Source organism: Aquarana catesbeiana, linkage group LG04, assembly GCF_042186555.1.
Source record: "Aquarana catesbeiana isolate 2022-GZ linkage group LG04, ASM4218655v1, whole genome shotgun sequence".
Taxonomy (NCBI): domain Eukaryota; kingdom Metazoa; phylum Chordata; class Amphibia; order Anura; family Ranidae; genus Aquarana; species Aquarana catesbeiana.
In genome coordinates, this window is record NC_133327.1 from 611,048,731 (window position 1) to 611,068,921 (window position 20,191).

The window sequence follows — 20,191 nt, forward strand, 5'->3', positions numbered from 1 at the left end:
TTTAGTGTCAGATGTGGTGTTGTGCACAGAAATTGTTTTGCACAGGATTTCGGGTTGCTTTTTTTCCTATATGTGAAAGCACTTATTTTTACACATTTGATGCACTTCAAACTTTTCATGAACTATTTTATTTTATTTATTTATTGAGCACTTTATGTGGTTGATGATTTTCATCACTATTTGTATGTATGTATTTAGATTTAATTAATGGATTTATTTGATAGATAAGTATTGATCTCAATTCATCTGATTTGACAGTGCAACACATTTACATATATATTACATATATGTTTCTTATTTTAGTATCTGGTGTGTGGGTGTTAGTGAGTGCAGCTGTCAGCACTATAGTGTTTGATGGTGATTTACTTATTTTTGGCAGGATTTTCATTATTTATGTGTTTTTGATGCAGAGTAAAAACGCATTGGACTGCATCTGGTGTGAACCAGCCCTTATACACAATTGCTCCAGGTCAGTGGCTGAAAGTATTATTAAGTCATTGGATCTGCATGCCAGCCAGGCAGGTCAAGTCTTTAAAGATAGAAGCCAAACACTTTTCTTATGACAGCTTTCCCTTAAATCTCATGCTTGCATATGATTAAAACTAGCCCCTAGACATCGTCATCCTGCCCATTCAGAGTTATGTAAAGGGGTCCCACCAATACCTTACTAGCACTCCCCCACTGCTCCTTCTATTACCTCAGCTGGTGAAAATACCCATGTGCCTTCTATGGGGGAACATGTGACCTCCACCCTTGTGACAATGCTCAACCAATTGCTAGGCCCTAGCAATGCCAAATAATGGATATATTGACATCACCATTGAGATTCAAGCTGTTCCGACTCTTGCAGGAAATAATGGAACTTGCCGCTATGTCGCAGCTCCATACACTCCTTTTGGCCCATAACTCTTATAGGCAGCCTTACTGACCAATAAGAATATACAGGAGGTATGTGTGTGTGTGTGGGGGGGCATGCTTCAGCACTACCCCCTTTACCTGAATTCCCTGTTTTTACAGACAACACTTCAGAGTAGTTCACTTTCCTGATTCTGTATATTCTTTTTGGCCACTGTGATGATCTGCATCAGTTGTGAGTAGATATGAGCTGTAGGTAGGAATGGGCGAGCAAACCTTGCCTGTCAGAACAGTCAGTCTTCAGATGAAGTTGGAAGTACTGAGAGTTGTTGCAGGTATGTTCACCTTTGGGTGCCTGCTCTTCATACCTGTCAGCTGCTTTTTGTTTTCCTAAAGGGATAGATTCTCTTTAAGATCAATGCTCAATATATCAAGTGCCAGTATGCAGGACTTGGAGATGATGTAAATGCAAGGACTAAATGAATGTGAATTTTAATAGGCTGCCATTTATTAACAGAACTCTCAGTGAGGGTAATGGAAGGTTAGCGGTATACTAGCGTGCAGTTACCCTCAGTTTTACAGGTCTTTTTAGTGTTTCTGTAGAACTAGAAGTGTAGCTATGCCATGCACTAGGAATTTCCTGTTTTGCGCACTGCTATGATTAGTTTTGCATTTTGTTGTTGACGATTTTGTATTTTAACCAACTGCATTGATTTCTTCCAGGCTCCCCTTTTCTGGCTAATGAAGACAGCATCCTAGGTGGTGTAATTGTGCTTCGGTCATGCAGGTGTTCCTCAAAAATAGACTCCACAGGGGATAAACAGGCTCTGCTGGGTAAAATAAATTGCTTTCATGCACTTGTGTTTTGTAGTCAAATTATGTTGACCTTTCATCATCTGTATTTCTTGATACTGTTGCTTGTTTTAGGAACCATGCATGTTCTAATTCTTGGTTGTACTTTGTAGTGGAGTTCCTGTGGAGTCATACAACGGAGAGTATGTGTGTTGGATATATGTCTGCTCAGGATGGCAAAGCTAAGGTTTGTATGGTCTTGTGTATCTATAAGGTTCAACTCGAGCTCCAAAATCTTTGTTGTTTATTTATTTTTAATAGCCTGGAAGGGTTAGAACCCCATGTGTCTAGTTTTCTTATTGGGAATATTTTCCTTCACTTTCTGTTCTAGTGACAGGCATTAGTGGTAAAATATCCTTAACAGGGATAAAGCAGGAAAATTCCAACAGATGAACTAAAGTCATGCATACCTCAGCTCATGGCAATCTCAGGACAAAAGCAGTGCATGCATGGAGTACACTTTGAAAACGTTATAATGTGGACCCTGTGGACTGTACGGTCCAATAGAGCAGTGGTCTCCAAACTGTGGCCCCGGGGGCCAAATGTGGCACTTTGCATGCATTTATTTGGCCCTTGGGGCACTGTTCTTCTCACTGATACAAAACATTATTCCTCCCACTCACACCACCTAGGGGGCACTATTTTTCATACTGACACCAATAATGGGGCACTACTCTTCCTACTGACACCAATAATGGGGCACTACTCTTCCTACTGACACCAATGATGGGGCACTATTCTTCCTACTGACACCAATGATGGGACACTATTTTTCCTACTGACATCAATGATGGGGTACTATTCCTCCCACTGACATCAATATCCAGCCCCCCTAAAGTTTGAAGGACAGTGTACTGGCCCTTTGTTTAGAAAGTTTGGAGACACCTGCAATAGAGGATCTGAATATTTGCTATGCTGCTTTCAACCGCCTAAGCAGGATTATAGCTACATCTCTTTTAAATATGGATATTCTGCATATGAGCTAACTCAGAGAATACAACCTACTGTGTCTGCTGCTTTAAAGTAGATACAAACCCAATCACTTAAAATTCATAAACGCTTTTAAATAATAATGTTGTTTCAAAAGATCTTAAAATATTGCTAAATCTAAAGTTTTCCTTTAAATAATGCCTGGTGATCCTGCCATGAAGGTTCTCATTCAGGGACTTCCTGTTTTGGGAGTGAAAACCCTCGGTTGTTCCCCAGCATTGTCACCCTGTCACGCATACTCCTGATGGAGAGTAGAAATGGCATTACCAACACACATAGCACAGGTATGGTCCACAGTTGTCACTATCAGGAAATCAATCCTGCAAGTGCTTGTAAATAGGAAGTGACTAAAAGAGGTCACAGGAAATCAGCAACACTGAAATGCAAACAGGATGAAAAAAAGAATATTCTGGAAAGAAAGAAAAAAAAAAACAAACATGACAATTGTCTGATGCGTGGTACTTTTTATTTCATTTTCAATAGATAGGGGGAGGATTAGAACCTCTGTCAGGTTTTCATTGCCATCTGTGTAACTATTTTCCTTCACAGAATTAATGAGAAATATCTCAAGTGGGGAAACAGACAAAATAATATTTTCTCATTCGTTCATTGACAGACACAGCCTTTTTTATTCAGAATGGTAGGGTTATATCATCTCCGCAGGAGTAGGACTAGTCAGAACAAAAAAAACAACCCCTGGCTACGCCCATGGGCTGTCCTCTGTCAGTATATAACCCCCTCCCTGCTCTAGGTATTCAGTTTTTTTTCTGCCTAGTCAGGAGTAAGGACCTAGTTCCCTGCTGGGATCTCCAGTCCTGGGAATTTTTTTGTTTGTTATTTTCTCTTTTTCCTGGATTTTTTCGGGAAAGATCTACAATCATCTGCCGGGCTGGGCGCTTTATCCAGTGGTCACCCCAGTCTGGCCAGCGAGCGCGCACAGACCACAGCTGCACGCTAGGTCGGCTGCGACATAGCCCCACTGGACAGGGGCTGGCCCTGCGAGTTAAACGTCTTGCGAGGTTACATACGACCGGGTCTCGGCCTGTGTTGCAGCGTTCCTCATGGCTGGCAGCCACCCCACTTCGGTGGCGAGGAGGTTCTGTCTGGGAGTGTTACCCACGCTTTTTGCTGGAGAGGTAAGTAAAGGTTCCCCTCCTCTCCTTCCCCAGAGTGGTGTGGGGCGCGGGTACGCCCTGGGGTGGTCTGTCCCTCTGGGGTTCTCCTCCACCCACCCCCCCCTTTCCCCCCTTCCCCTCCCCCCATCCCAGGTGAGGCCCAGGCTCCAGCCTAGGGGCTTTGGGACATGGTTCCCCTTTTTCCACCTTCGGGTTGTTACTGGAGGGGGGGCATCTAGGGTTGAGCCTGGGAGTTGAGCAGTTGCCGTAATTTAGGCCGCAGCTTTATGGCCTACCACATTAGTGGCCGAAAATGTAGGCCGCGACTTTGCGGCCTACCGCACTAGCGGCCGAAAACTTAAGCCTCGGCTTTGCGGCCTACCGCACTCGCTGCCGGCGGCCAAAAATTTAGGCTGCGGCTTTTCGGCCTACCGGCTTGGCGGCCTTGCAGCCTACCGACCGGCTGTCCCGTTGGGCGGTCTGGGCCTAAAGTGGGCCATGCGCTTGTGGCGGGCGGGCAAAATTTAGCCCGCGGCCTACTGGGCTGCGTTTTTTGTACCTATTGGGCCGTGGCCTCCTGGATCGGTGCCCCTGTGAGGGACCCTGGTCTGTGCCCCTGTGTGGTGCCCCCTGTGAGGGGCCCCGGTCTGTGCCCCCCATGAGGGGCCCCGGTCTGTGCCCCCTGTGAGGGGCCCCGGTATTTGCCCCCTGTGAGGGGCCCCAGTTTTTGCCCCCTGTGAGGGGCCCCTGATATTTGCTCCCGGTGAGGGCCCCCTGGTATTTGCCCCCTGTGAGGGCCCCTGGTATTTGCCCCCTGTGAGAGGCCCCTGGTATTTGCCCCCTGTGAGGGGCCCCGGTATTTGCCCCAAGTGAGGGGCCCTGGTTGACATCCCATATGTGGACCTCGGGCGAGGGGGTTCCAGTTGGTGGCCCCCTCCCCCTGTGTTTTTTTAGGGTAGCGCTTAGGCATATAGCCTAGTATATAGCACCCCTGCCCTCCCCCCCTTTGTCTCCTATCTGGCTCTGTCGGACGTGGCCCACCTTGCGGGGAGTGAGGATGACTGCAGTAGGGCACGAAAAAGCGCTGGTTATCGCACTTATTGCATCTGTGCAGGAACCTTTCAAGATGGGGGATGCAGCTGTGGCTGCAGCGGAGAGTCGATACCTCATAAGCCGCCTTGCGCGGCGAAAGCATTCCCTTTTCCCTCTTATCTTGACAATATTGTCCTTGAAGACTGGGAGGGTCTAGAGTACATTTGTGTTTCTATAAAAAAAAAAAAAAAAAAAAGACGCTTGCTGTGAGGTACCTATTTGGGAATTTCCCTGCCTTTGCAGCATTGCTGGACCTATGGTCTAGGCACTGCAGTATGTCAGCTACGCCTCTTGGCCATAGTTCCCCTGGTTGTTGAGCTTCTAAGGTCTCCTCAGTGGTACTTAGACAGGTATTTTGGGGGCTACCCTAGATGTCAGTACTTCCAATGGGCGTCTACTGCTGGACCACTTGCTGTTCTCCGTTGGGGGGATGTGCTGCAGAGTGTGGTTGTCACGGTTCCCATGTCGGGAACAGTATAAAGCCCTGACCTGCCTTGTGTGGGTACAGAAGTTCAGGATGGAGTCCGTTAGCACGGCGGAAGCACCCCTTCATCATGGGGACCTTCTGGTTTCTGTCGACATCACGAATGCTTGTTTACACATTCCGTTATGTGCCCGACTCCAGCACCTCTTCTGTTTTGCTGTGGGTGCGGCGTATGATCAGCGCATAGTCTGGCCACCAATCCTTGGGTATTAGCGAGGTGTTGGCCCCAGATCAGGCATGGTTGCATCTGTGGGGGTTTGCGGTTCCAGCTGCCTGGACGATCTACTTCTGCCACTCCTCGGCTACCCTGAGGGGCAATGTAGTTTCTATACAGACCTGGACTGATTTCAGTAGGCATCTATACTATCTGAAGTCTTCTTGGGCCCTTCCAGAACGTCGGATTATCTAAGCCCGAGCTTCAGCTCTGGCCAGCGTGTTTTCTTCTCTTGGACAAACTCCAGAAGTTGCATGCTGCGTTTTTTATTTTTCTGTCCGGCAGGTAGGCCCTCTGCGGACCTGCATGTGGGTATTGGGTCTGAGATTTTCTAGCTTTTTGAAATAATTCCATTTGCGCAGTTCCATACAAGCTCCTTTTGGGGAGATCCTGGCATGAGACAAATACCCAAGGTCTCGGGACAATCGGATTCGGCTGAGTGAGGAAACCAGGGTTCCCTGGTCTGGTGGCTCGCTCTCCGGTTCTTCGGCGGGATAAATCCTTTCTCCCCTTGTATTAAATAGGGTGACCACCAATGCCAGTCGGTCCGGGTAGGATGTCCTGGGACTGAGCTCTGCTCAGGGTAATTGTACGCTGGTGGAATCCGGACTACCGGGTAATATCCTGGAACTTCGAGCGATCAGGCTAAGTCTGGATCATGGACGGATCGACTTTGGGGGCTCCCGGTATGAGTCGGACAAGGCAACGTGATGGCTTATGCCCTTCGCCAGGGTGGGTCAGATAGGCTGTGGCGGCCCTGGCTGTTGCCAGTATTTCCCGATGGGCAGAACGTTTCATCTGGCCTTTTCCAGTGTATGCATTCCAGGAGTGGAATACTGACAGGCGGATACCTCAGTTGGCGAGGGTTGGACCACGGATGGGCCCTTCAACGGGCTGTGTTTCTTCGGGTTTGTTCCCGCTGGGACACTCATGAGGTAGTTCTCTTGGTGTCCTGGTTCAACTAGACGGTACTAAGGTTTCTGGTAAGTTCACGGGTTGCTCTGGCAGCTCTGGTGGCCCATGGGGCCAGTGATGTTTCCCTATGCCTTTCCTCCTCTCCATCTTTTGTTGTGGCTTTTTTACGCAGGATCATGGCTGCGGGGGTTCCAGTCATTCTATTATCCCCGGATGTGTCCAGTTGGTCTGGGTATGCCTGGTCGCCGGCTTTCCTTGTCGACTGCCTCTCAGGAAGGATCTATGGTCCCAGGGCCGTTCTTCCATCCTGCCTTACAGTCACTGGTTTAATGGCCTGGCTGTGTTGAGCCAGGTGCGGCAGTTCCGACACTGTTGATGACTAGGGAGTCCATCTTTTAGAAGGTTTTAACCTCCGGGTCTGGAGAGCACATATATCCTGGTGTGAATCACCGGGAATTCATCCATGTTCTTTCTAGGTGGCTCCAAATCCGACCCACATTTACGGGGGGGGTTTAGCAGGAATGCGCCTCGAGGGCCAGGTGTCAGCCTGGGTGGTCATCTTCAGCATCCCCTAGTCTTGTGCTTCCTTCCCTACTGTTCTGAATAAAGAAGGATGTGTCTGTCAATGAACTCAGAGAAACGGATTTTACGGTAAGTAAAAAATCCTATTTTTCCTGCGTAAGAAATAGAGCCCTTTTTTTTTTTGGACCTGTGCATTCCTGTCCCTGTAACAGGGACAGGAAAAAAAATAGAACATCTTCCCAATGGAATCTCAGAAACACAACCTAGTAAACATGTTAACTCCTCCAAAACTCGAATTCCAGGATGCAAAAAAAAAGCCTTTTTCAAGTATGGGATAATCTTGTGCCCTTAAAGTGGGAGTCCGGCGACCAATCTTTTTTTTTTTTTTTTTTTTTTTTAGGTCATTGAGACACTTTGCTAATCCCAAAATAATACTCACAGTTTGGGTGTAATATTTCCGCCTCTGTCTGTTTTCGTACTGAAGAATAACTTTAAAAATGTGATGCTGGCTGTTTCCACCTTGCTTGTGGGCATGTGAAGCCCACAAGCATTGATTTCCTGGATGCGGTGAATGCTGTTCATTCACAGCTTGTTCACACACATGATCATTGTTCCCGCACTGAATCTTGGGAAGCCTGACACTAAGCTCCCAGGAGACAGTGCAGCCCCGGGGAAAGGCAATAAACACGCCTATTCCCATGGGAGGAGAGACAGGAAGTGCCACAATAAAGTACAATATAAAGGTAATTACAGTGATAAAAAAAATTTTCGTGCAGCATTTGAACATCTATGCAATTAACTGAAGGGGGTAAGATTAAGTTAAAAATTTGAGTGGAACCCCACTTTAACTTGCTAAATTGCTACACATAAAGTGACACCAAACTCTGGTTTAAAAAGAAAAACATTCTATTCAAATCTGTATTCTTTAATTCAAAATAGTATCTTTTATTTCTCTCAGCCTGCTTCATATCCCCAGATTCCTTTTTGTTTTTTGTTGCTGTAATCCAACTTCAGAGGGTGACTCCTTTCGTTCTTCATGATCCCACTGTAAGTAGGAATGTAGCCACTCTCTGTTACCTGCTCCTGAGATGGACTGTGGACAGTGGGGATTGTAGTGTGCATAGAGCAGTGTACATGCCCACAACTAGCATGCGTGGCAAATTTAAAAGAAAAGTAAATGAGGGAATAGAGAGTTTTGGGAGCCCATGGAGGACTCTACACGGACACAGGAAAACAGCAAGAAGATATTTCATGAAAAATAGATTACAGAGCCATTAAGTAGTGGATGTGTATGAATTATTTTTTGAGAATAAGAACATTGTTTAGTGTCACTTTAAAGGGTTTCCTCATATTCGGAGAGGAGCTTGTGATTGTGAAGGCCAGGTGGTCCCTAGCTCAGGCAGTAATCTGCCTGAACCATATAATGCCTTGCCTTTACATGTTGAAGTATAAGAGGGAGGTTGTGTAGTCCACAATGATTTGAAAAGAAGCTACTGTTCAGCCTAGAAACCTTGCAAAAGCCTGTTGAATATGTTTCTGAAAGGCTTATATAAAACCAAATTTAGTGGACTTATTGGCTTTGAACTAATTGCAGTTATTACTAGATGACATTTGAACTTCACTTATTCAACTTAGCTGTGAGACATGAGTGTGATAAAAGAGGCTAAATGCATTCCAAAAGAATGGTACCGTTCAGATCCAGCATGGTCTACTTAAATGTTACCCCCAAAGAGTAAAGGCAAACCACATTCAAAGCATGACCGTTCCAACGTAGTCATTCCTGATATCTGACTTTAGTTCATGCACTCCCAGAAACCGCTTAGCTGGTTTTGGCTGAATGAAATGCCTGCTTCACATTCAAAACATTGCATATCTTTTAAATGGTAAAATAAGGATTAGGAACAGATGCTGTAGGCGATGAATTTCACACTTTACAATATTGCAGATAGCTGGCTTTTATATCTAATCTAAGTAGATTTACTGTTGTGTTTTTTTTGTTGAGCATAAAATAGCGCTCAAGTTCATTTGATTCCAGCGGTTATATTCTTCGGCAGTGAAATGTTATTCCACAAAGAATGTCTGTGTTTTTCATTTGTCAAAATTCGGTTTGATATTAAGTAATGCCATTTTATATACTGTGTATGATATTAAAGTACATCTAAAGCCAAAGATGTTTCTTTTTGTAGTTTGGGATATAACAGGGAATAGTTACGATCTTTTGTTTTTTTGGTTTTTTGTTTCTTTCCTGTATGTATCTTTTTGAGATATCCTTTCACCCCCTTTCTCGAAGATTGAGCAAGTCCACAGTAGAGATGTCACTGGAGCATATGTCCCCATTGGAAGATTTCCTATTATTTCCTGTTCTGGTGACGAACAGTAACATGTTTGATTTTGTTTAACTTCCTGTGCCTGTAGCAGTGGTCTCCATGACAAACGGTGATATTTAGAATGGGCTGTCAATGTAAAGTAACTGAACAAAAACTGGACCTGCACCTTTTCAATGCAGCACAATACAAAGCACAGTATGTGTGCTGTGATGTGCTACAGTGCAGGTCTGTCCACACCAACTGTAATCCAATTTGACATATATCTCAATATGAGTGACACCAAAATGCACCTTTACAGTGTTGGGATTGCATGGTTAAAATCCACTTTTCAACACATTACCACAACACACAAATGTGAAAGGGGCCTAATGCAAATCATATAAATGTTCAAAAGCCTCAGCAGCAGTCTGTTTTATTACCTGGTGTGGCATTTAGTAGTTGCTTTCTACCGCCTGTAATGCCCCGTACACACGAGCGGAATGCCCGACAGAAAAAATCAGACAGGAGCTTTTCATCGTATATTCCGATCGTGTGTATGCGACATCAGACTTTTTACGTCGAAAATTCTGATGGACCTAGAAAGAGAACATGTTCTAAATATTTCCGACGGAACCAATTCCTATCGGGAAAACCGGTCATCTGTATGCTGTTCCGACGTACCAAAAATGTTGCATGCTCTGAAGCAAGTACGCGACAGAAGCTATTGGCTACTGGCTATTAAACTTCCATTTTCTAGTCCCGTTGTACGTGTTTTACGTCACCGCGTTCTTGACGGTCGGACATTGGTGTGGTCGTGTGTACGCAAGACAGTTTCATCGGAATTCTGTCGGAAAAACCTTCAGAGTTTATTCCGACGGGAACACCGGTTGTGTGTACAGGGCAAAAGGGTTCAGGTTTGAAATGTGTAAAGGGGTCCATAATTTTATGATAAGGACTGGTGCCCCGGTCCCCTCACTCCCTCTTTATTGATAATTTGATGATGTGGGAACTCCTAATTGTGTTAAAGGACAGCTATTTCACTTCCACAATCTAAGCATTGCAAGTATGATCTCCATAACTAATCTAGTTGTGGTGAGATAGCTTAACTTATAGTCTCAGTAGCTTGGCAGATGGTGACGATCAAAATTACATCTTGCAAATCGTAGAAAGCCTTAATCCAAACTTGTGAAAATCTTCACAGATGAACATCAGGTCAAAAAAATCATAGTGTGTCTAGCTCCAACAGAATACAGTACATGTGGTGAATGAAGGCTAAAGCATGGAGGGGAGGGTGGGACTAACTACATCGATATTGATACAATATTGTATGGACACACATGATTTGAACACACTTTCACTGATATGGGCAGACTCTGAGATTTATTGAGATCCAATGGACTTACTGTATATTCATTTTAATCATGTATTTATTTTTTATATATTTGAGAGCACTTTATTATTATCACTGTATGCACTTTATTAGAGCCCTTTTGCACATTAATATTATAATTTTTATCTTGTTTAGCGCCGCATTGAGCAAAAGTCACAATTTGTTTTATTATTCTTTTTGTAGTACTGGCTGCTTATAAGGAAATCTGTGTAGATCAGAGCCTGAAAGGGTTTGCTGTATTTATTTTTTTAGGTATGCAAGTTTGCTGTCCTTAGATGTATTGGAGTTAATGTGTAATATTTTAATGCTGTGCAAACGGCATTTGTTTCCCCGGATTGCCCAGGTCACATTCATAAAGTCCTCAATTTGAGCTCCAAGTTGGCGCTATGCTGAGTTTGCAGTATTCTACAGTGTGGATGACCTCTAATGGCTAATTAAGTATTTACATTGCAGTATAGTAGGCCATGCATCTGCCAGAGCAGACAATACAAATTAGACAATGTCATATAACTGATATATAAAATGTCTTCTTTACACTGATTACCTATAAGAAAATGTATGTGTCTATAATTACACAGTCATAAAATCCGATTTCCACTTAGAACCCTCATCGATCATCAACTGACTGTGGGCTGCAAAACTCCTTGCACATGAAAGGATTTCATGTAGTGCTGAGAAAGCCAAGCAGGTTAGAGTGCAACAGAGGCATTGCAAGCAGATCATAAGCAAGGGCAGCATGTTCAACATGGTGAAACCCCTAAAATAACTTTTTTTGTCTTCATAATAGTTATCATATTTACAGCTTACAGTATATTAGTGTGATGGTCACTGGGAAGAATGCTCCTTACATTTGTTGTAATTGGGAAGAAATCTCCCTTACAGATAGCTGAAAAGATAAATGGTGTCAGTGTTTACTCATCTGAGATGCAGAAATCACTTGTTGCTCAAGGAGCCCCTAGCAACCTCTGGAGGAACCCTAGGGTTTCACAGAACCCTGGTTGAGAAACCCTAAGCAAGGATCTATCTGCTGATCTCATAGGTGGGCTTTACCACTTGGAAAAAATAGTGAGACTACAGCGCTATTGACACCCCAAATGACAACTTGAGGGGGGGAAGCTAACAGATGGGAATTGGTATGCAGTTACTAAGTTTAAAAATACTGTTGGCGCTGCTCCTCTATGACAGGTCCTGAATACATGTACACACAAGGAAAAGCAAACACAAGAGAGTGCTTCTATCAAAATGTAAAATGTAAATATATGTGACATTAAAATAAAGTATTGCACTCACTCAGTATATATTAGTTGTGTGCATGTCATCCTTCCCCTTCAAAGTGCTGCAGAGATCAACAGGCAAGCGGCTGTGCTTAGAGGTGGCTAGATGTCACTAGATGTCAAACTGTCAGCGGTGCTAGAGGCTCCAGGAGGCTGCAGAGATCGTCTAGAAAGCGGCTGGTACACTCAGACTGTCAGTGGTGCTAAGATCTCAAGGAAATTTCAGAGATTAGCAGGAGGTGGCTGGTGTTGGCAGAGTGATGCTAGGAAGCAGCTGAATGTTGATCTGTCCGCGATGCTAGGAGCTGGAGCGCAAGCTGTGTAGCGGCTTCCGGGTGCTGTCACCCCACTCAGCTGTTGTCAGCTCTGCTTGGCTCTCTTCCGTGATGACGTCACTGTAGTTGGGGCGTGGTTACGCATTTCAGGGCTCCGCCCCTTTGTCAAACCAATAGGCCAATCCTTGCAGCCTCCTGGAGCCTCTTTCACCGCTGACCATTTTACATCTTCCCAATTGTTTGCTGAAAATGCGATAACCCCTTTAAATGATTTCTTAAGCTGCCCATACATTAATCTTTTTTTTTTAATTCAACAGCAGGTTGAAAAAAAAAAAAAAAAAAAAAGATCCAATTTCACCGCTCCTGCTGTACTATTGTGTTCTGACAATGTAGAGACTTCCCCGCTATTGGAACACACCAATTAGTGTTGCCAGCATATAGCCTGTGCCACGGATCGTCCAGGAAAAACCCAACAGGCTGGTTGTACAGAAGTTAATTGGTAGATCAACTTCTGTACAACCAGCCTGTCCATACATGGATCAAAATGTAGCTAGTATTTGCTGAACTGGACAAATTTTGATCCATATATGGCCACCCCAAAGCTCCAATCACGCTGCATTTTGTGCTCATAGATTGACATGCATTTGTATGCTGCAATAATTTTTTTTTTTAACTTCACAAAGCCTTATTTGTATAGAAAACGTCAACTGACTGTTTTGACTCTCGCTTTTATGTGGGTTGTAGTGCGTTTACATGCACTGCAAAAAGTGAGGCATGCTCTACTTTCTCTTGAGGCACAACAAATCAGCTCAACACACTGGTGTGAACTGATCCTGTTGAGATACATTGCATATACAAATGTATACGTGCTGGCATGCTTTGATCATGGCATGCCAGCGCGCATAGTGTGAATGGAGCCTAAAAAAGTTGTAGAATTGTTTTTATTTAGTGTAGTTATTTTATGTGTTCATTCAAGGGAACTACATATATACATACAGTATCTCACAAAAGTGAGTACACCCCTCACATTTTTGTAAATATTTTATTATATCTTTTCATGTGACAACACTGAAGAAATGACACTTTGCTACAATGTAAAGTAGTGAGCTTGTATAAGAGCCCATTCACACAGGGGCAACACGACTTCCAGCGCGACTTTGGGAGGCAACTTGGACACGACTTGAGTATGAATCACAGCACGGCTTGGGGCAACTTACAACACAACTTGAAGTCGCCTCCAGGACAGGGAACTTTACAAGTGGCCAATCAGAGCTTATCAGCTGTGTGTGAGAAGGAGGGTGCTAGCTGTTTAGTGGAGTAAATTACTTTCTGTTTCCTTTCTGCTTCCTGTAAAGTTGCCACAGTATGAACAGTGATCAGAGTTGGAGGCAACTTCCATTGAAATCAATGGGTACAAGTCGCCTTCTAGTCGGATTGAAGTAGTACAGGAACCTTTTCTGAAGTCAGAGTGACTGCAGTAGTGTGCATTAAGACGGATCCATTCACTTACATTGATTTTTTTATGTAGCGCGACTTGAGGCGACTTGGGGCGACTTAAAGTCGGATCCAAAGTTGCCCCTGTGTGAATGGGCTCTAACAGTGTAAATTTGCTGTCCCCTCAAAATAACTCAACACACAGCCATGAATGTCTAAACCGCTGGTAACAAAAGTGAGTACACTTCTAGGTGAAAATGCCCAAATTGAACCCAAAGTGTCAATATCTTGTGTGGCCACCATTCTTTTCCAGCACTGCCTTAACCCTCTTGGGCATGGAGTTCACCAGAGCTTCACAGGTTGTCACTGTAGTCCTCTTCCACTCCTCCATGACAACATCACGGAGCTGGTGGAGGTTGGAGACCTTGCGCTTCTCCATCGTCCGTTTGAGGATGCCCCACAGATGCTCAATAGGGTTTGGGCCCGGAGACATGCTTGGCTAGTCCATCACCTTTACCCCCAGCTTCTTTAGCAAGGCAGTGGAGATCTTGGAGGTGTGTTTGGGGTCATTATCATGTTGGAATACTGCCCCGCGGCCCAGTCTCTGAAGGGAGGGGATCATGCTCTGCTTCAGTATGTCAAAGTACATGTTGGCATTCATCAGTTCAATGAACTGTAGCGCCCCAGTGCCGGCAGCACTCATGCAGCTCCAGACCATGACACTCCCACCACCATGCATGACTGTAGGCAAGACACACTTGTCTTTGTACTCCTCACCTGGTTTCCGCCACACACGCTTGACGCCATCTGAACCAAATAAGGTTATCTTGGTCTCAACAGACAAAAGGACATGGTTCTAGTAATCCATGTCCTTATGTGCAAACAGTGCTTGCCCTATAAATGGTAAATAACCGTGACTACGTGGATGAGTATACCAAATAAATGTGCATTTATAAGAAAATTGAGTAGTACAAAGTAGGTGGATGAATAATTAATCAAGCATTAAACCAATATATATCCTTGCTTGCTAAAGCCTGAAAGTGAATGGTGAAAACTGTAAATATATATGAGTGGATAATAATGTTAAATAACCAATAGTGAATTGGTGAAAAAAATTAATAAATTAGTGAATAGTAATAAAGTCCAATATTTATAAAAGGCATGGGTCACAAAAGTCTAAAGACAAATTCCTATAAAGTCTGGAAGACAGGCTCCACATATGGACTTTTGTGACCTATGCCTTTTATAAATATTGGACTTTATTACTATTCACTAATTTATTAATTGTTTCACCAATTCAATAGTGGTTATTTATTTAACCACTTCCAGCCCAAAGACGTCATATGACGTCTTTGAATTTCAGTGGGAATATCTGAATGATGCCTGCAGCTACAGGCTTTATTCAGATATCCTCGTTTTCAGCCGGCGATTCTGTGCACCATAAGAACGATCATAGCGGCAGTTATGCCGCTTGATCGTTCTTACAGGCGACTGGATGTCCCCTCCTGCCTCCATCCGGTGCTTCTCCGGGCTCTCACGTGCCATCAGGGACCCGGAGAAGAATCGGCCGCCGCTGGATGACGACCATAGAGATCAACGGTGACTAGATGGTCATCATTCATCTTTATGACCGTCCGAGGCCTGGGCACGATGTTATGACGTCACGTCCGGCCTGCGATTGTAAACAAAGCCACGATTGCGGCTGGTAAGCATGAGATCGTGGATTTTTTTTTCGATCTCATGCTTTCCAATCTGGAGGAGAGATGTGGGGTCTTATTGACCCCGCATCTCTCCATAAAGAGGACCTGTCACGAACCATTCCTATTACAAGTGATGTTTACATTCCTTGTAATAGGAATAAAAGTGATTAAAAAAAATGTAAAGAAAAGTGTAAAAATAAAAAAATAAAATTATGTAAAAAAAAAAAAATTTAAAACGCCCCTGTCCCCGGTAGCACACGCTCATAAGCGAACGCACACGTAAGTCCCGCCCACATATGTAAATGCCGTTCAAACCACACATGTGAGGTATCGCCGCGTGTGTTAGAACGCGAGCAACAATTCTAGCACTAGACCTACTCTGTAACTAAACTTGTAACCTGTAAAAAAAATTTGAAGCTTCGCCTATGGAGATTTTTAAGTACCGAAGTTTGGCGCCAATCCATGAGTGTTAAAGTGTGACATGTTGGGTATCTATTTACTCGGCATAGCATTATCTTTCACATTATACAAAGAAAAAATTGGGCTAACTTTACTTTTTTATTTTTTAATTCATGAAACTTTTTTTTTTTTTTTTTTTAAAGCTTTTAAAAAATTGTTGCGCAAATACGGTGCGAGATAAAAAAAATTGCAACAACCGCCATTTTATTCCCTAGGGTGTCTGCTAAAAAAAACATATATAATGTTTGGGGTTCTCAGTGATTTTCTAGCAAAAAAAATTATGATTTTTACATGTAGGACAGGAGTGACAGAATAGGCCCAGTATGGAAGTGGTTAACATTATTATCCACTCATATATATTTATAGTTTTCACCATTCACATTCTCGCTTTAGCAAGCAGCGATATCTATTGGTTTATTGTTTGATTAAGTCATTATTCATCCATCTACTTGGTACTACTCAATTTTCTTGTAAATGCACATTTATTTGGTATACTTATCTAGGTAGTCACGGTTATTTACCATTTATAGGGCAAGTGCTGTTTGCACATTTACTTTATGTGCATCTTTCACATTTCACTCTTTGTATGAACATCAGCTGCCTGTATTTATTTATACACATATTTATATACACAAGTATTGTTTCTTTGGCGCGGGTGATTTACACAGATATTAATCCATGTCCTTCATCTTCTTGTCCTTAGCAAACTGTTTACGGGCTTCTTGTGCATCATCTTTAGAAAAGGCTTCCTTCTGGGGTGACAGCCATGCAGACCAATTTGATGCAATGTGCGGCGTATGGTCTGAGCACTGACTGGCTGACCCCCCACACCTTCAACCTCTGCAGCAATGCCGACAGCACTCGTACATCTATTTCCCAAAGACATCCTCTGGATATGACGCTGAGCATGTGTACTCAACTTCTTTGGTCGACCATGGCGACGCATTTTCTGAGTGGAACCTGTCCTGTTAAACCACTGTATGCTCTTGGCCACCGTTCCGCAGCTCAGTTTCAGGGTCTTGGCAAACTTCTTATAGCCTAGGTCATCTTTATGTAGCGCAACAATTCTTTTTTTCAGATCCTCAGTTCTTTGCCGTGAGGTGCCATGTTGAACCTCCAATGACCAGTGTGTGAGAGTGAGAGAGATAACACAACATTTAACACACCTGCTCCCCATTCACACCCGAGACCCTGTAACACTAACAAGACACCAGGGAGAGAAAATGGCTAATTGGGCCCAATTTGGACATTTTCACTTAGGGGTGTACTCGTTTTTGTTGCCAGCGGTTTAGACATTAATGGCTGTGTGTTGAGTTATTTTGATTGGACAGCAAATTTACACTGTTATACAAGCTGTACACTCACTACTTTACATTGTAGAAAACTCATTTATTCAGTGTTATCACATGAAAAGATATAAAAAATATTTACAAATATTGTGAGGGGTGTACTCACTTTTGTGAGATACTGTATATACATATACCTCAGTACATAGCTGTAAAATACACTGTGCCAAAAAGTTGGTAATTCTTTTCAGCCAGCCCTCAAATCTTAGCCTGCCCTATTTTGTATCAGAGCTTCTTGTGTCGCCTTTCTTCTTAATGGACAAGGAGTCAATAGATAATCACACATTAATTGTCCAGTGAGCAGATGACATCAGGATGCCAAGATGAAAATTAATTAATGGTGACCCCAGAATTTTCATTTCTCCTACCATTTTCTCTGGGATCAGCTGGTTGCTGGGAATGGTCTATTAAACCATGAAAGTAACACTGTTGAGCATAAAAGGAAGATTTTTGTTTTCCAGATTTAAATATTTTGACTATATTTTTGGTATTCATATACCGTTTCTGACCTTTGGTTTTAGGATTTCCCCTGAGTTCCTTTTTTCTTTAAGTTGCTTTTATCATTTGACATTACATTACAGCCAGACATAATTAGACAATCATGCAGAGCAGAGTGGTTCAGCTAAGCAATTTTATTTCTGCCTATACATACTTGGGCTTGGCAATACACCAAAGCTGCTAGCTGCTATCATAAAACTTTAATCTCACGCAATAGGGTTTTTTGTAAATGTTAAATTAGAACCTTAATTATTATTTTATCCATTTTCATAAAACATAATGGAGATGGAGGTAAACCACATCCTATTATAGCCAGTAATCCCATCTACAGAGCACTTAGAGAGCATGCTTATAGCAATGAAGCCTTGTTCCCTGTCATAGTCTAGTCATGTCTCTGACTTGTGTGGTTTCTTTGGAAATCCATAAGAACCGCATTTTTCATCTGTGGCCCACAGCCGAGTACAACCATAACATAACTGAACAAGAATTTGCAAAAGAACACTCAGTGATTTGTGTTGTTGTTTCTTCATCATTTTATGGGGAATTTTCAGCACTAAAAAATCAGTAGCGTGGAGATATAGAGTAGACATGGCCTCTCCGCCCAGGACACCTCACTCTGCATCCACATGATCTGATATTACCATATAGCAAACCTGTGAGTAGGAATGAATGAATCTGCCCAGGTCTGGTTTGAGCCTAGCTGTAGGTCCATGAACCATGAATTTACAGTGCGGGAAAAAAGTATTTGATCCCCTGCTGATTTTGAAAGTGTTTGCCCACTGACAAAGAAATGATCAGTCTATCATGTTAATGGTAAGTTTATTTTAACAGTGAGAGACAGAATAACAGAAAAAAAAATCAAGAAAAACGCATTTCAAAAAAAGTTATAAATTGATTTGCATTTTAATGAGCAAAATAAGTATTTGACCCTTTTGCAAAACATGACTTGGTACTTGGTGGCAAAACCCTTGTTGGCAATCACAGAGCTCAGATCTTTCTTGTAGTTGGCCACCAGGTTTGCACACATCTCAGGAGGGATTTTGTCCCACTCCTCTTTGCAGATCCTCTCCAAGTCATTAAGGTTTTGAGGCTAACATTTGGTAACTCGAACCTTCAGCTCTCTCCACATATTTTGTATGGGATTAAGGTTTTGAAGACTGGCTTGACCACTCCAGGACCTTAATGTGCTTCTTCTGGAGCCACTACTTTGTTGCCTTGGCTGTGTGTTTTGGGTCATTGTCATGCTGGAATACCCATCCACAACCCATTTTTAATGCCCTAGCTGAGGGAAGGAGGTTCTCGCCCAAGATTTGACGGTGCATTGCCCCATCCATTGTCCCTTTTGATGCGGTGAAGTTGTCCTGTCTCCTTAGCAGAAAAACACCCCTAAAGCATAATGTTTCCACTTCCATGTTTGACGGTGGGGATGATGTTCTTGGGGTCATAGGCAGCATTCCTCCAAACACTGCGAGTTGAATTGATGCCAAAGAGCTCGATTTTGGTCTCATCTGACCACAATACTTTCACTCAGTTCTCATCTGAATCATTCAGATGTTCATTAGCAAACTTCAGACGGGCCTGTACATGTGTTTTCTTGAGCAGGGGGACTTTGTGGGCGCTGCAGGATTTCAGTCCTTCACGGCATATTGTTACTAATTGTTTTCTTGGGGACTATGGTCCCAGCTGCCTTGAGATCGTTGACAAGATTCTCCTGTGTAGTTCTGGGCCGATTCCTCAACGATCTCATGATCATTGAGATCTTGCATGGAGCCCCAGACCGAGGGAGATTGACATTTATTTTGTGTTTCTTCCATTTGCGAATAAAAGCTCCAACTGTTGTCACCCTCTCACCAAGCTACTTGGCGATAGTCTTTTGTAGCCCATTCCAGCCTTGTGTAGGACTATAATCTTGTCCCTTACATCCTTGCACAGCCCTTTGGCCTTGGCCATGGTGGAGAGATTGAAATCTGATTGATTGCTTCTGGCTCCCACGTGTCTTTTATACAGGTAACAAGCTGAGATTAGGAGCACTCACTTTTAGAGAGTGCTCCTAATCTCCGCTCGTTACCTGTATAGGAGACACCTGGGAGCCAGAAATCTTGCTGATTGATAGGGGATGAAATACTTATTTCACTCATTAAAATGCAAATCAATTTGTAACTCTTTTGAAATGTGTTTTTCTGTTTTTTTGTTGTTGTTATTTTGTCTCTCACTGTTAAAATAAACCTACCATTCAAATTATAGACTGATCCTTTCTTTGTTAGTGGGCAAACGTACAAAATCAGCAGTGTATCAAATACTTTTTTCCATCACTGTAGCAGCTAATATGCAATCTTCTGTTGAAAAAAGGGTATGAAGACCTGGGCACTGCCAAGGGGGTTCCTTATAGCTACTCAAGGTGTTTTTTAGAACAGTAAAATGTAGCCCTTGAAAAGTGACATTTAAACAAAGGAGGGGAGACCGCATGGGG

General features: G+C 43.2%; 1 protein-coding gene across 3 annotated transcripts in view; it reads left to right on the forward strand.

Annotated features, from left to right (window-relative positions):
- TASP1 (taspase 1) overlaps nucleotides 1–20,191 on the forward strand; it is a 354,361-nt gene that overhangs the window by 313,959 nt on the left and 20,211 nt on the right. For 2 of the 3 annotated variants that reach the window (XM_073628255.1, XM_073628256.1), the window contains 2 exons: nucleotides 1,579–1,689; nucleotides 1,821–1,894. In XM_073628255.1, the coding sequence (XP_073484356.1) occupies nucleotides 1,579–1,689; nucleotides 1,821–1,894 (185 nt within the window). Of the gene's footprint in view, nucleotides 1–1,578; nucleotides 1,690–1,820; nucleotides 1,895–7,997; nucleotides 8,058–20,191 lie in introns of those variants that run through there. The other variant, XM_073628257.1, reaches the window with a different exon arrangement.